This window comes from Moschus berezovskii, chromosome 3 (genome assembly GCF_049115385.1).
Source record: "Moschus berezovskii isolate FMDL1 chromosome 3, NW_MosBer_1.0, whole genome shotgun sequence".
NCBI lineage: Eukaryota > Metazoa > Chordata > Mammalia > Artiodactyla > Moschidae > Moschus > Moschus berezovskii.
Window position 1 is genome coordinate 52840551 of NC_142462.1, and position 17206 is coordinate 52857756.

The 17206-nt window shown below is 39.6% G+C and overlaps 1 protein-coding gene across 1 annotated transcript in view; it reads right to left on the bottom strand.

The window, feature by feature from the left end:
• Nucleotides 1-17206, bottom strand: part of RELN (reelin) — a 593433-nt gene that overhangs the window by 337155 nt on the left and 239072 nt on the right. The window contains exon 4 of the mRNA XM_055420724.2: nucleotides 8440-8510. Coding sequence (XP_055276699.2) covers nucleotides 8440-8510 — 71 coding nt within the window. The remainder of the gene's footprint in view (nucleotides 1-8439; nucleotides 8511-17206) is intronic.

The following is a 17206-nucleotide window of genomic DNA, read 5'->3' on the forward strand; positions in this document are numbered from 1 at the left end:
AGCCTGCCTTTCTCCCCTCCACCCAACTCTGTTATCTTACCCTGCCCTATTTTTAGGTCTTATTTTTCCCTATAGCACTCGCTACTTTCTAACATGGTGTCACATTTACTATATTGTTGTTGTTCAATCGCTAAATCACGTCCAACTTTTTGCAGACTGCAGCATGCCAGGCTCCTCTGTTCTTCACTATATCCTGGAGTTTGCACTGAACACTGTTGGACTGATACTTTCTAATTGTGGTATTGGAGAAGACCCTTGAGAGTCCCTTGTACTGTAAGGAGGCCAAACCAGTCAATCCTAAAGGATATCAACACTGAATATTTACGAAAGGATTGACGCTGAAGCTGAAACTCCAATACTTCGGCCACCTGATGCTAAAAGCGGACTCATTGGAAAAGACACTGATGCTGGGAAAGATTAAAGACAGCAGGAGGATGAGGCGGCAGAGGATGAGATGATTAGACAGCAAGTCCGTGATCCATGAAGGGGGCATTTATTATATCTCATGTTAACTGTCTATCCTCTCCACTACAATGCAGGCCTCAGTAAAGCAGGGATCTTTCCTCTGTTCACTATTATATCCCAAGATCTAGCTTAGTCTGGTACATAGTATGCATTCAATAATCCTAGTTGAGTACTGTATGTTAAATGAATTCCCTGCTTTATTTTCTACTGCTGGTGAATGAACCTAAGCATCTTCCACTTTCCAAAACAATTGGGAGTATACAACCTGGCACCTGTCTACCCCTACTCCAGACTGGAAATGAGAAAACTCTGCTTCCTCATCTGCACTACAACTGTCAGCAGAATTCAACTGGATAGGTGCTTATAATTACTTAGGACCCTGGGATTCAAGGTAAAGACATAAAATCCCCAAACATGGTTTATGTCCAAGATCATTCAGAGGACTCATTAGTTTTTAGATGAAAATCTGTGAACAGTTTTCAGATTTCTTAATGCAACAATTCATAATTTCAACCCAAGGTCAGTATAAGGAACATTGCTTTGGTAACAGCCACACTGCCTCATGGTGTTTTATAGCAAAAGTTCAGAGTTAAAGATTTTTTTTCAGGAGAGACAGATTTTTCAAATGTATAAAGGATAAGGTCAGCAAACATTTAGGGAGTGTCTTCTTTATGCCAAGCATTGTTAGATATTAAGAAAAGCAAAAAATTAAGTCATGGTTGCTGGATTTAGGAAGCTTCAAGTAAGGGTGAAGGGACAGACTTGGGTATTTAAACAAATAATCATGACAACATGGACCAATCACATTATGGGAGCCAGGAAAGACCTCACAGAGGAAGAGACATAGGAGCTGTAATTCAGAATTTTCCTTCAATTCCTAGAAGTGATTTTTTTCACCTGCCTCAGCAGTTGTCCCCCTCCTTCATAAGTATAACTTTATATTTGTTATTTTGGTGATAAATACTACAACCTCAATAATATTAAAACTCACTATAAAAAATAGAAAATGGAGATAACTTCGAAGAAGAAAAAAAAATCTGTCATCTCACCACACTTATCTAGTTAGTCTTTTCATTACTTGTTGGCTGACCCTGGATACAATTTTGTTCCAGCAAGATGCCTTCCCTTCTCATTTACTGAGCTTGTGTTTTGTGCCAGAGATTCTAGAGAGTATGGTAACACAAAACCTAGATCTAGACCTACTTTTCTGATTAAAAAATCCTCATAAAACCTAAACCCAAAAGACAATGTCCGTCTATTAGCATCATTCTCCCCCAGGCCTCAAGAAAGGAAAAGCAGCCCTTGATATCCAGAAGCTGGCCTGGCACTCACAGTTGGGCCATGGTGCTCTTCTGGCAAACAAAAACTCTCACAGAACATCAGCTTGAGACAAAGCCACTCTGTAATCACGGTGGGTCAAACACACACAGGACCACTCTGTAATTACACCTGAATGTGAGCACAACCAGAACACTGTCCAACTCACAATACACTGTGCATTCCTCTCTCCTGGCTGATAGAAGTGACTGCTGCTTCTTTATCAGTCTTAGCCTGACTCTGCTCTGCTTTCCCTTTGGAAAAGATTTATTGAGATCCTCAATCACAGAATACACCTACTTGCTGATAATATCCAATTCAGAGCAAAGCTCCTTCTCTTTAAACTTGAACCAAAATCATAAAATATAGGCCCAAATAATCATAATGATTGCTTTCATAATTTTCCAGTCATGCTGTTGTTGTTTCATCGCTCATTCATGTCTGAGTGTCTGACTCTTTGAAACCCCATGGACGGCAGCATGCTAGGCTTCCCTCTCCTTCACTGTCTCTCGGAGTTGCTCAAACTCATGCCTATTGAGTCAGTGATGCCATCCAACCATCTCATCCTCTGTTGCCCCTTCTCCTCCTGCCTTCAGTATTTCCCAGCATCAGGGTCTTTTCCAATGAGTCAGCTCTTCACATCAGGTGGCCAAAGTATTGGAGCTTCAGCTTCAACATCAGTTCTTCCAATGGACACTGAGGACTGATCTCCTTTAGGATGGACTGGTTGGATCTCCTTGCAGTCCAAGGGACTCTCAAGAGTCTTCTCCAACACCACAGTTTGAAAGTATCAATTCTTCAGCACTCAGCTTTCTTTATGGTGCAACTCTCACATCCATACATGACTACTGGAAAAAAACATAGCTTTGACTATACAGACTTTTGTTGGTGAAGTGATATCTCTGCTTTTTAATATGCTATCTAGGTTTTCATAGGATTTTTCCCAAGGAGCAAGCATCTTTTAATTTCATGGCTGCAGTCACTGTCCGCAGTGATTTTGGATACCAAGAAAATAAAGTCTGTCAATGCTTCAATTTTCCCCCCATCTATTTGTCATGAAGTGATGGGACTGGATGCCATGATCTTAGTTTTCTGAATGTTGAGTTTTTAAGACAGCTTTTTCACTCTCCTCTTTCACCTTCATCAAGAGGCTCTTTAATTCCTCTTTGCTATCTGCCATTTGGGTGGTGTCATCTGTGTATCTGCCTTCTCCTATTCTGGAATGAGTACTAAATCCAATTTGTTCAAACTCTAGGTGTGCTCCTGATGGTCTCTCTCTACAAGGCAGTGAAAGTCTATAAATACTGTCTGAAAGAGAGAGACAGAGAGAGAAATAGAGACAGAGACAAAGAGAGAATCGATCTTTCCCTTGAACCTGCTTTCCATTTCAGTGGCCTTTGTTTCCTTTCCTTTAATACTAGATTTTTTCAAAGCCTCAACTTTATTTATTTTTTTATTTCAGGCAAGTCTTTATTGGGGCCCCTGCTGCAGCAGGAGGGAGCAAGAACAATCATAGCTTCCCTTCTCAAAGCCTCAAATTTAAAAATGTTTCACATTTACTTTTCAACTCACAACAGTTTGTCTTCGCTTGACTGTTGGACTTCAAAGCTTAGGCAAGAGCTTTCCAAGCAACCAGGGTGCCTCGTGTGGTCTGGCCGCTCTCGAAACCATCCTCACATTAAATTGCCAATGACCTGTTGATTGAAAATTTCTAAAGCTTCTTTCTTGTTCTCCTCTCCATTCTTTTGGAAGCCTCTGTCCCTTTTGAATGCCTCTCCGATGTTGAAATGTTTCCCCTAGTACCCCCATTTCTGAAGCTTGCTCCTTCTCCAGAATTCTTTCTCCTGCAATCCCTAACATTCTACACTAGCCTCTTCCTCCCTTCTCCGGGGAACTCTTGGGATGAGTACATCGCCTCCTCAGCATCCACATGCTGGTGGCTCTCCAGCCTGCCTCTCTACTTGGCAGGTTGCTGGAGAGCCCTGTCAGAGGGAAAGCAGCTTCTCAGAGCCAATACGTTGAAGTCCAATTTCATATTACTTGAACTGTTCATTCATTCAGTAACATTTATTGGGTGCACACTATCCACTGGACATTGTGGAAGGCTTTAGAGATTCAGTAGGCTTCCCTTGTGACTCAGCTGGTAAATAATCCACCTGCAATGCAGGAGACATGGGTTCGATCCCTGGATTGGGAAGATCCCCTGGAGAAGGGAAAGGCTATCCACTCCAGTATTCTGGCCTGTAGAATTCCATGGACTGTACAATCCATGGGGTTTCAAAGAGTCGGACATGACTGAGCAACTTTCACTTTCACTTTTTAGAGATTCAGTAATAAAGAGCCCAGTTCCTACCCTCAAGGAGCTTATAGCTAACAACAGACAAGGCATGTGTGCTAATATTCTTATTACAGTATTAAATATCACTTATCAAATGAATGAATGCATGCTTAAGTAAGAGACTTCTTTGAAAGGCAATGTGATGTGAGGGCTAATATCATGGACTATTGACCAAACTGCCTGGACTCTAACGTCAGCTCGATCAGTTTCTAACTGTGAGATCTCAACCAAGTTATTCTCCCTGTACCTTTGTTTCCTCATCGGTCAAGTGCAGATAATAACAGTTCCTTCTTTAGAGGGTTTCAGTATAAACAAATCAGTTCCTTCTTTAGAGGGTTGCAGTATAAACAAATCCATGTTTGTGGTGTGCTTAACGTGCATTATGGCACACAGTAATGCTGGCAGGGTTTCCATTTGTATTATTACTGGGCTTTGAGTTATGTCACCATGCATAAAAGCTGCCAAGACCAGCTTGAGGAGGAGCATAAAAGGGATCTAAGATTTTTTTTTTTTTTCAGGAGGAGGTAATACCTAAGCAGGATCTGAAACCCTGAGCTAGACAAAGAAGACAAGAAGACGGAAAAGGGTTGTTTAGACAAAGAAAACAGAGTATAGAGTGCCAATAACATGGGTGATTGAAAGACAGGCATTCCAGGAATTTTAAAGAGAATGAAAGGATAATAACAAATGAAGCAGAGGAGGAAAACCGAGGCCAGGTTGTCAAGAATTCTTCTTATATAGCAGCAGGGATTTTCCTCTGATGATAAACTATTGCCTTAATTGAGATATTGAAGGGTTTGAAGCAGAGTAATGACAGAATCCTACTTCCATATTAGCAGCTCTGTAGAGAGTATAGAGAAAGCGGGAGTAGGGCAAGTAGGGAGGAGGCTCGTATACAATTCCTCAAGGAGGAGATAGGCCCTGATCTAATAGGAAGCAGGAGAGAGAGGGAATCTTCTACACACTGTCAGTATGTTTTTCTTTCACTTTAAAAAAAAATATGCTTGTGAAAGTGTTAGTTGCTCAGTCGTGTGTAACTCTTTGTGACTCCATGGACAATAGCCCACCAGGCTCCTCTGTCCATGAAATTCTCCAGGCAAGAATTCCAGACAAGAGTGGACTGCCATGCCCTTCTCCAGAGGATCATCCCAGCCCAGGGATTGAACCTGTGTCTTCCACATTGCAGGCAGATTCTTTACTGTCTGAGTCACCAGGTGCAAACTATTATATATAGGATGGCTAAATAATAAGGTCCTTCTATACAGCACAGGAAAATATATTCAATATCCTGGGATAAACCACAGTGGAAAAGAATATAAGAAAAACCGTATTTATATGTATAACTGAATCATTTTGCCGTATAGCAGAAATTAACACAACATGATAAATCAGTGGTAAATCAACTCTACTTCAATAAAAAATAGTTAATATGCTTTGCCAGTAATCATCTTGTAATAATAGCTATACTCAAGCTCCACAAAGCAAAATTTGTTTTAATTCCTTAATTTAATTGAAATTAAAAAAACTACCAAGTATGTTGAGATTGAAAGATACTGTCCTGTGGTATACAGAGACTGTCATATTTTACCCTCTTTAATACTTGGCTATTCCCCACCAATGCATAGGAAATTATTACATGTTAAATTTATGTTATTTTATTTGAGGATATAATTAATGTTTTAATCAGAAGTAGATAGGGATTAAATAAATACATGTTTTATAGCACCAATTCAGTTCATTTCAGTTCAGTCGCTCAGTCGTGTCCGACTCTCCGCGACCCCATGAATCACAGCACGCCAGGCCTCCCTGTCCATCACCAACTCCCGGAGTTCACTCAAACTCATGTCCACAGAGTCGGTGATGCCATCCAGCCATCTCATTCTCCGTCGTCCCCTTCTCCTCCCGCCCCCAACCTTTCCCAGCATCAGAGTCTTTTCCAGTGAGTCAACTCATCGCATGAGGTGGCCAAAGTATTGCAGTTTCAGCTTTAGCATCAGTCCCTCCAATGAACATCCAGGATTGATCTCCTCCAGAATGGACTGGTTGGATCTCCTTGCAGTATAAGGGACTCTCAAGAGTCTTCTCCAACACCACAGTTCAAAAGCATCGATTCTTCGGCGATCAGCCTTCTTCACAGTCCAACTCTCACATCCATACATGACCACGGGAAAAACCATTGCCTTGACTAGACGAACCTTGGTTGGCAAAGTAATGTCTCTGCTTTTTAATATACTATCAAGGTTGGTCATAACTTTCCTTCCAAGGAGCAAGCGTCTTTTAATTTCATGGCTGCAATCAGCATCTGCAGTGATTTTGGAGCCCAAAAAAATAAAGTCTGACACTGTTTCCACTGTTTTTCCATCTATTTCCCATGAAGTGATGGGACCAGATGCCATGATCTTTGTTTTCTGAATGTTGAGCTTCAAGCCAATCTTTTCACTCTCCTCTTTCACTTTCATCAAGAGGCTTTTGAGTTCCTCTTCACTTTCTGCCATATTTCCCTTATTATTCCTGACAGCAGGAAGCCATCATTTTTGTTAGTATTCTTTACACCTTATCTTGGATGGATTGATATGATTTTAATTGATTAGGTGCTGTTGAAAAGCTCAATGTTTTCCCCTGGTCCTGGGCATTTTTTAATAATATACCCATCTACCATCATGTAAATTATGGTCAGGCATAACACTATCATGTAAGGCACTTTCTTCCTCACTGGTTCAGAATTTTTTCCCACTGATTTTTCTTTTTTTTTTTTTCATTTCAAATGAATCCAATCCCAACCATTTATGTACAACAGAAGAGGATAAAAAATCCAAGGCTTAAAATAAATCAGTTTTTAGGCAATGATAAATGTTAATAAAATTAGACATATCTTCTCTGGACAGAAAACTGCATAGAGTCAGGAGAAGATACATATAATATATATGGTGTTCTATATTTTCAGTAATGTGAACACTTTTATAGTCTGAAAAAAGATTTACAGTGTGATAGATTTCTTCAGCCTACTACAAAGGCTATCACACTTTTCCATTCTCAAAAGTCACAGAATACAAATCTGTTCAAACAAACTAAGAACACTGATAATACATCTGCAGCTAGAATTAGAGTGGGGTTTTCTAATTTGAGTTATTATATAAACAATCAAGTTTTCCAGTAATAGTTATCAAGTATCACATTACTTAGATAAAGCCATATTGCTACAAATAATAAACAGCACTATCTTAAGCCTTTCAAAAACCAACATAATTTTCCTCATTTCTCTCTTAAACCCATTAGAGTCTCTTCAGCAGAGAGATAATTAGTAGAAATTTCCTTTAAATTCACTACTGTAATTAATTTAACAAGTTTCCCCCAAATACCACTCTGTAAACAAAAATTGACAATATGTCCATGATGATCCTGAAATTGGGATGATATATACAAAGACTGGCTTCAGATATATTGTCAGGATGCTTAAATCAAGGAATATATGTATGGCTGAGGAAAAACTTGTATTCAACCTATCAACATTTTTGGAAAGGCTCATATGCTAAGCAGTGTGCCAGTTTCTGAGGCAGCAAAGAGCACTGAAGCATGGTTCCTATACTCAAAAAGCTCAGTCTCTCAAGGATGATATCCATCACTTTTCAGAAGAAAATTCTATGTTAAGTAGTAAATACAACAATGAAGACACAAGCAAAGTTGAGTAGAAGCTCAAGAGGTAGAGGGAATAAACTTGTGTGGGGGCACAGACCTTGGTATTTACCTTTTCATTGCGTGCACATGCATACATTTGCATATGTGCATCTATAAGACTTTGGATAAGACTTTTCTGAGAGTCTGGATGTGTATGAGGCAGTCACAAAGCTTAATGTGACTACCTAACGTACACCTAATATACCTAAAATGATGCTGCATCTGAAATTAATAGTGCACATGGTTGAAACAAGTATATGGATGCTATACAATGCAATAAACATTTTTGACAAAGTTACTAAGAAATTTAAGTAGTAAATTAAGCAGGTATGTTTCTGTAAAATTTTAAAAGTACTAAGATTCATATTTCTAAGACAACTAAATATAATTCACTAAGAAAAAAAAAACTATGAGAAGATAAATTTCCTGTTGGTTTATTGGGCTCACACTTAGTATCTTCAGAATTCTACAGATCTTTATTAGTAAGTAGCAACAAGATAATTATTAGATATATTAAGGGGTCAAGAACTCCATTTTCAAAGCATATGATCAAGCAATAGTTATGAAATGCTTACTTAGTACATAAGACCTACTATGAATAATTTTGACACAACCAATATGAAGTAGTCAAAGATGATTCTCACCTCCTTGTTCACACAACTGCTGGGCTAAAGCATCTTTGAAGATAATCTGGCCTCTGTGTGTTGCTGTAGCCCTGGAAATGAATAGGAAACAGTTAACACAAATCTTGTAATAAGTTTGGTGATAACAACGTATTTTTAAACTTTTTAAAACCTTATTTTGAAATGTTACATGGACATGATCTTTTTAAAAATGAGTACATCTAAACAGAGATGAAAATGAACAATAGAGTCAAGGCTTAAACCAAGGCACCAGGGTTGAGAATTATCTTCTGGTTGGTTTTACTTTGTAAAGATACTCTAACATTTGTGGGTTTATTCTGAAAATTGCAGATGTGAGCAAATCTTGGGTAGGAAAAAAAGTACAGAAAGGATGTTTATTAAAATAATTCTTCAGGAGACCGTGACATAAAATGTTTTGTATTACAATAGTGATATTAGCACTGGAGGAAGACGCCCGTAATGTACTTTATTCTGGTATCAATAGTTACCATTTGAGACCAAGAAATACATTTTTAAGTTTTTTTTTTAAAAGAGGCCTATTCTGAGCTTTCATAATACAAAGTCTGTCTAATAAAATACACCTTTTCCCCCACTGGGTCTAATTTACCATTTGAAGAAGATGTGCATCTTTTACCTCCTCTAATCAGAGCTGTGCACATGGATTCATGAAAAAAATATCATCCTTGTAGCAGATTTGTTATTCAATAGCTATAATAGGAACTGTCTTATTAGAGGAAGAATTATTTATGCTTTATATTTGAAGTGTTTTTTCTTAAACAAGATTTTTCCTTTTGGTACACAATGTATTATCTAAACAAATTTAAAACAGGAAATTACGCCTCTTCATAAGAAATTTGATTTCAGAAAATATTATATACAAAATCTTTTTAATAACTAAAATGCATTACCATTAAATCTCAACTTTAGTTCTAGCCAAAACCAGCCTAGGACAAAACTGATTTGATCCAGCCATCATTTACTGAAGGTGGATTATGTACAAGGTACTGGACTAGGTCACAAAATGCAGTATTTGGCCTCTGCATTTCCCCTCCATATGTGCAACCCTCAAACGACATCTTGCCCTTTGTCCAGCCCATTAGGACTCATGGTTCCCAACATCCCTATTCTGGTCTCCAGGTGGATGCATGTTCCTCCTCCATGCTGCAGACCTTACTGATTTCTATCCTGCATTGGATTGTTACTATTGCTAGTGTCAGTCCCCCAGGACCCGAGTCTCTGGAAGTAATCTGATAAACTAGGCCATGCTGAAGTGTTAACGGGTGATACTGCTCCAACTAACATATTTCAGCTGTGACACTGAAAATACACTTTAACACACACAAACAATGACACAGTAGTGGGACTTTTGAATAGTGGGAGAGAGATATAACTGGAGAGAAAAATCACTGGGCAGCCTTCAACTCCCATTCTATGTGATGTTTATAAGGGTAATCAGCCCTTGCTACTGCATATTAATCATTATTGAAACCACAGATAAACAGATACTACCACTCTCCCTATATAGTCACATATACTTATATGGTTTTCATTGCTTTTAGCAAGCTGAAAATGAGACAGACTAAATCAAGGGCCATTCCAAGCCATAAATAAGACCCACAGACCCATGAATTAATTACAAGCTTTATTTCCAGAGAGAATATGGAAACTTAATTTACCTAAACAAATCTCAATCAAGTCAAGAGCTTCCAAGTTCACATACACTTCCGATAGCAAACAGCAATTATAAATGCAGATTTTTAATTTGACATTTACTTTGGAAGGGATATATTTTCTGAAATAACTAACCACCAAGAAAAGTCCTGCAACATACAGTATTTAAATAATCATTCATTTTAGTTGTCTTTGGATTATAAGCATATAATATTCCTATGGTAATATTTCTCATTGGTCCACAAACTTAGTTATCATTGTGCCAGGGTATGTGCCTATGAACATGAAGGAGCCAAAGTATTCAAATAAAATTTATGTCACAGAGGTTCTGCCTTTTCAATGGAAATCAGAAATACTGATACATACACTGGTCACTGCACAGCACCCTGTAAATAGTCCAGACCACTTCCTCTACTTCTCAGTTTCCTCAGATTTAGAATTTCATTCATGCTCTTACTTTTGCTACTGGGGTTCAATGAATGAATTTCTAAGAACTATAGAACAATAAAACTGAATAAATTTTTATCATCTAGTCAAAATTTCTTTAGCAGTGGTACTCATTCTTCAAACAAATATTACAGGACTCCTATATATGAACAGGGGAGCTCCAGCTTTTGAAGTTGTTGGGTTCCTTCTCTTCAGCTAGCATGCTCCCTAGGGCCTAGTCTCCAAAAGTTCCTGGTATTCTTCCCTGGAATACTTGGGGAATTTTTTTTTAATTTATTTATTTTAGTTGGAGGCTAATTACTTTACAATATTGTATTGGTTTTGTCATACATTGACATGAATCCGCCCCGGGTGTACATGTGTTCCCCACCTTGAACGCCCCTCCCACTTCCCTCCCCATATCATCCCTCTGGGTAGAAAAGTTTGAAAACCATTGAACTAGTCTGACTCTTTACGAGAAACAGACGCCCAGGGCACACCTGCTGAACGTCACATAGCCTGATAATGGCAGATAGAACTTGATTTCAGGTCTTGATTCCAAGCCTTGGATTCTTCTCACTGCATCAGTAGTTTTCAAAATGTGCTCTGTAGTGTGCCCAGGGGTCTCCAAGGGAGTCCAAGGGATGGGTAGCAGGAAATGCTTCAGGCACCATTAATTCATCTAGAGAATCTGGTTCTAATATATGTTCTAAGTAATTAATGCTGTTTGAAGAAAGGGCTCAGCAGTTTCAAACTGACGAGCTCAATGTCATTATCAGAAGTCCTCTGCTTGGGAAAAATAAAAGTAGTAATAATAATAATGTGACTGATATAGATATGTATAAGGCATACATATATATATACATATATATGTAAGGGCTCTGTATCTGTTGTAAGGGCTCTATGTAAATTAAGTCAATTAATGTCAACAACAATGCTAATAGGTAGGTACTAATATCCTCATTTTCCTGGGATACAGAACTATTGTTTCAGCTGCTTAATGCCTTGTAACTGGTACTAAGGTCAGTAGTCAAACCCTCAGGCAGTCTGAATGTCAAGATCTCATTTTATGTTGTTCAGTCACTCAGTTTTGTCCAATTCTTTGCGACCCTATGGATGCAGCATGCCAGGCTTCCCTGTCCTTCACCAACTCCCAGAGCTTGCTCAAACTCATATCCGTCAGGTCGGTGATGCCATCCAACCATCTCATCCTCTGTCGTCCCCTTCTCCTCCTGCATTCAATGTTTGCCAGCATCAGGATCTTTTCCAGTGAGTAAGTTCTTTGCATCAGATGACCAAAATATTGGAACTTCATCTTCAGCATCAGTCCTTCCAATGAATATTCAGGACTGACTTCCTTTAGGATGGACCAGTTTGATCTCCCTGCTGTCCAAGGGACTCTCAAGAGTCTTCTCCAACACCACAGTTCAAAAGCATCAATTCTTCGGTGCTCAGCTTTCTTTATGGTCCAACTCTCACATCCATACATGACTACTGGAAAAATCATAGCTGTGACTATACAGACTTGGTCGGCAAAGTAATGTCTCTGCTTTTTAATACATTGTAGATGGTGACTGCAGCCATGAAGTTAAAAGATACTTACTCCTTGGAAGGAAAACTATGACAAACCTAGACAGCATATTAAAATGCAGAGACATTACTTTTTTCAACAAAAGTCCATCTAGTCAGAGCTATGGTTTTTCCAGTAGTCATGTATGGATGTGAGAGTTGGACCATAAAGAAAGCTGAGTGCCAAAGAATTGATGTTTTTGAACTGTGGTGTTGGAGAAGACTCTTGAGAGTCCCTTGGACTGCAAGGAGACCAAACCAGTCCATCCTAAAGGAACTCAATCCTGAATATTCATTGGAAGGACTGATGCTGAATCTGAAGTTCCAATACTTTGGCCACCTGATGCCAAGAACTGACTCACTGGAAAAGACCCTGATGCTGGGAAAGACTGAAGGCAGGAGGAAAAGGGGATGATAGAGGATAATGTTGTTGGATGGCATCATCGACTTGATAGACATGAGTTTGAGCAAGCTCCAGGAGTTGGTGATGGACAGGGAAGCATGACGTGCTGCAGTCCATGGGGTCTCAAAGAGTCGGACATGACTGAGTGACTGAACTGACTGACTAGGTTTGTCATTAGTTTTTCTTCCAAGGAGCAAGGATTTTTTAAATTTTATGGCTGCAGTCACCATCTGCAGTGATTTTGGAGCCCAAGAAAATAATGTATCTCACTTTATAACTATTACATTAAATTGTCATTGATCTGATTCAAAGATTTGATGGTAGTTTTCCATCTTTTTTTTTTTTTTTTGGAGGAGACCCTGCTTTCTGGGCCTAATCTTTAAATTCATGCCTCCCAGAGACTGTGCTCTCTATTCCAACTTTTCAGTTCACTTCTCTTAATCACTTCTCTCACAGTGTTCTGAATCCTTTGGCTTCTATTCAGCTCACTACAGTTCCCTTTGAGCTCTGCCCCATTTCCTCCATCAGCCCCCAGATCCCGTGCATCTCTCTTTTTTCCTACCAAATACATACATGCCAGATGCCAAGCTTATTTACACCACTGTCCAAGTCCTAGGATACAAGGACACAAACATATGCGTTGACAGATAGATAATCATCATGCACACCACTTCCTATACAAATCTTTAAATCCCTCAGATCACATTTTAAAAATACGCATCCTACAACAGGTGCCCAGTTAGGTGATTTTAAGGGTCTGCTACCTAGCACCTTATCTTGGGGGGAAGAAAAAGCAGAAGCCCAGGTAACCACCAAGAACCCAAGTTCCATTCTTTTACACATGATTAGCCCCAAGTTGTGACTTTCCTCAATAAGGGCAAGCCTACTTTGAACACATTCAGAGTTAACGAACTAATACATGGTGGTTTACAACAGAAGCACAGTACTTACTTCAAATATTCTATGGAAACACATTTATATAAAATATATTTAAATATATACATATATATTCAAAATATAAATGTATAAACATAAATATATATATCTAAATCTAAATACAAAAGTATATTTATGTATTCAGAAATTGCTAACATCACAGTAACTCAGAGTTAAAAGACCCTAGAGGTTATGTCCTTCAATTTTTAACCCACGATATTTTTGCCTTTCTACAAGACCTTCTAGAACTAACACCCAAAAAAGATGTCCTTTTCATTATAGGGGAGTGGAATGCAAAAGTAGGAAGTCAGGAAATACCTGGAGTAATAGGCAAATTTGGCCTTGGAGTATAGAATGAAGCAGGGCAAAGGCTAATAGAGTTTTGCCAAGAGAACACACTGGTCATAGCAAACACCCTCTTCCAACAACACAAGAGAAGACTCTACACATGGATATCATCGAAATAGACACACAAATGGACAACACCAAAATCAGATTGATTATATTCTTTGCAGCCAAAGATGAAGAAGCTCTATACAGTCAGCAAAAACAAGACTGTGGCTTAGATCATGAACTCCTTATCACCAAATTTAAGACTTAAATTTAAGAAAGTAGGGAAAACAACTAGACCATTCAGGTATGACCTAAATCAAATCCCTAACAATTATAAAATGGAAGTGACAAGTAGATTCAAGGGATTAGATCTAATAGAGTGCCTGAAGAACTATGGATGGAAGTTTGTGACACTGTACAGTAGATAGGGATCAAGACCATCCCCGAGAAAAACAAATGCAAAAGCAGAATGGTTGTCTGCTGAGGCCTTACAAATAGCTGTGAAAAGAAGAGAAGTGAAAGGCAAAGGAGAAAAGGAAAGATTAGTTCTATTCAGTTGCACCTCATGTCTAACTATATGCGACCCCATGAATCACAGCATGCCAGGCCTCCCTGTCCATCACCAACTAATGGAGTTCACCCGAACTCATGTACATCGAGTTGGTGATGCCAAACAGCCTCTCATCCTCTGTTGCTCCCTTCACCTCCTGCCCCTAATCCTTCCCAACATCAGGGTTTTTTCCAATGAATCAACTCTTCACATGAGGTGGCCAAAGTATTGGACTATCAGCATCAGCATCAGTCCTTCAAATGAACACTCAGGACTGGTCTCCTTTAGGATGGACTGGTTGGATCTCCTTGAAGTCCAAGGGACTCTCAAGAGTCTTCTCCAACATCATAGTTCAAAAGCATCAATTCTTCGGCACTCAGCTTTCTTCACAGTTCAACTCTCATATCCATACCTGACCGCTGGAAAAACCATGGCCTTGACTACATGGACTGTTGATGGCAAAGTAGTATCTCTGCTTTTTAATATGCTATCTAGGTTGGTCATAACTTTCCTTCCAAGGAGTAAGCGTCTTTTAATTTCAAGGCTGCCACCACCATCTGCAGTGATTTTGGAGCCCCCAAAAATAAAGTCTGACACTGTTTCCCGATCTATTTCCCATGAAGTGATGGGACCAGATGCCATGATCTTCGTTTTCTGAATGTTGAGCTTCAAGCCAACTTTTTCACTCTCCTCTTTCACTTTCATCAAGAGGCTTTTGAGTTCCTCTTCACTTTCTGCCATAAGGGTGGTGTCATCTGCATATCTGAGGTTATTGATATTTCTCCCAGCAATCTTGATTCCAGCTTGTGCTTCTTCCAGCCCAGCATTCCTCATGAAGTACTCTGCATATAATTTAAATAAGCAGGGAGACAGTATACAGGCTTGACGTACTCCTTTTCCTATTTGGAACCAGTCTGTTGTTCCATGTCCAGTTCTAACTGTTGCTTCCTGACCTGCATACAGGTTTCTCAAGAGGCAGGTCAGGTGGTCTGGGATTCCCATCTCTTGAAGAATGTTCCACAGTTTATTGTGATCGACACAGTCAAAGGCTTTGGCATAGTCAATAAAGCGGAAATAGATGTTTTCAGGAACTCTCTTGCTTTTTTGATGATCCAGCGGATGTTGGCAATTTGATCTCTGGTTCCTCGGCCTTTTCAAAATCCAGCTTGAACATCTGGAAGTTCACGGTTTATGTACTGCTGAAGCCTGGCTTGGAGAATTTTGAGCATGACTTTACTAGCGTGTGAGATGAGTGCAACTGTGCGGTAGTTTGAGCATTCTTTGGCATTGCCTTTCTTTGGGATTGGAATGAAAACTGACCTTTTCCAGTCCTGTGGCCACTGCTGAGTTTTCCAAATTGCCTGGCATATTGAGTGTAGCACTTTCACAGCATCATCTTTCAGGATTTGAAATAGCTCAACTGGAATTCCATCACCTCCACTAGCTTTGTTCGTAGTGATGCTTTCTAAGGCCCACTTGACTTCACATTTAGGATGTCTGGCTCGAGGTGAGTGATCACACCATCGTGATTATCTTGGTTGTGAAGATCTTTTCTGTACAGTTCTTCTGTGTATTATTGCCACCTCTTCTTAATATCTTCTGCTTTTGTTAGGTCCATACCATTTCTGTCCTTTACTGTACCCATCTTTGCATGAAATGTTCCCTTGGTATCTCTAATTTTCTTGAAGAGATCTCTGGTCTTTCCCATTTTATTGTTTTCCTCTATTTTTTTGCACTGATCACTGAGGAAGGCTTTCTTATCTCTCCTTGCTAAGCTTTGGGACTCTGCATTCAAATGGGTATATCTTTCCCTTTCTCCTTTGCTTTTCACATCTCTTCTTTTTACAGCTATTTGTAAGGCCTCCTCAGACAGCCATTTTGCTTTTTTGCATTTCTTTTCCATGGGGATGGTCTTGATCCCTGTCTCCTGTACTATGTCACGAACCTCCGTCCATAGTTCATCAGGCACTTGTCAGTAAGATCTAGTCCCTTAAATCTATTTCTCATTTCCACTGTACAGTTATAAGGGATTTGATTTAGGTCATTTCTGAATCGTCGAGTGGTTTTCCCTATGTTCTTCAATTTAAGTCTGTATTTGGCAATAAGGTGTTTTGGATCTGAGCCACAGTCAGCTCCCAGTCTTGCTTTTGCTGACTGTATAGAGCTCCTCCATCTTTGGCTGTAAAGAATATAATCAATCTGATTTTGGTGTTGTCCATTTGTGTGTCTATTTCTATGATATCCATGTGTAGAGTCTTCTCTTGTGTTGTTGGAAGAAGGTGTTTGCTATGACCAGTGCATTCTCTTGGCAAAACTCTATTAGCCTTTGCCCTGCTTCATTCCGTATTCCAAGGCCAAATTTGCCTGTTACTCCAGGTGTTTCTTGACTTCTTATTTTTTCATTCCAGCCCCCTATAATGCCGAGAGGAGAAACCCCATGTCCAAGGAGCTGCAGCTGTGCGGGCACAGGACAGCCGAGAGAGCAACTCCACATTCAAAGTCAGGAGGGGTGACCTTGTCCAAGGGAAGTAGCAGCGGCTGCACTTTGCTGGAGCAGCCGTAAAAAGATAACCCACGTCTAAGTTAAGAGAAACCCAAGTGAGATGGTAGGTGCTGTGAGACGGCATCAGAGGGCACACACACTGAAACTATAATCACAGAAAACTAGCCAATCCGATCACATGGACCACAGCCTTGTCTAACTGAATGAAACTACTAAGCCATGCCATGTGGGGCCACCCAAGATGGACGGGTCATGGTGGAGAGGTCTGACAGAATGTGGTCCACTGGAGAAGGGAATGGCAAACCACTTGAGTATTCTTACCTTGAGAACCCCATGAACAGTATGAAAAGGCAAAATGATAGTATACTGCAAGAGG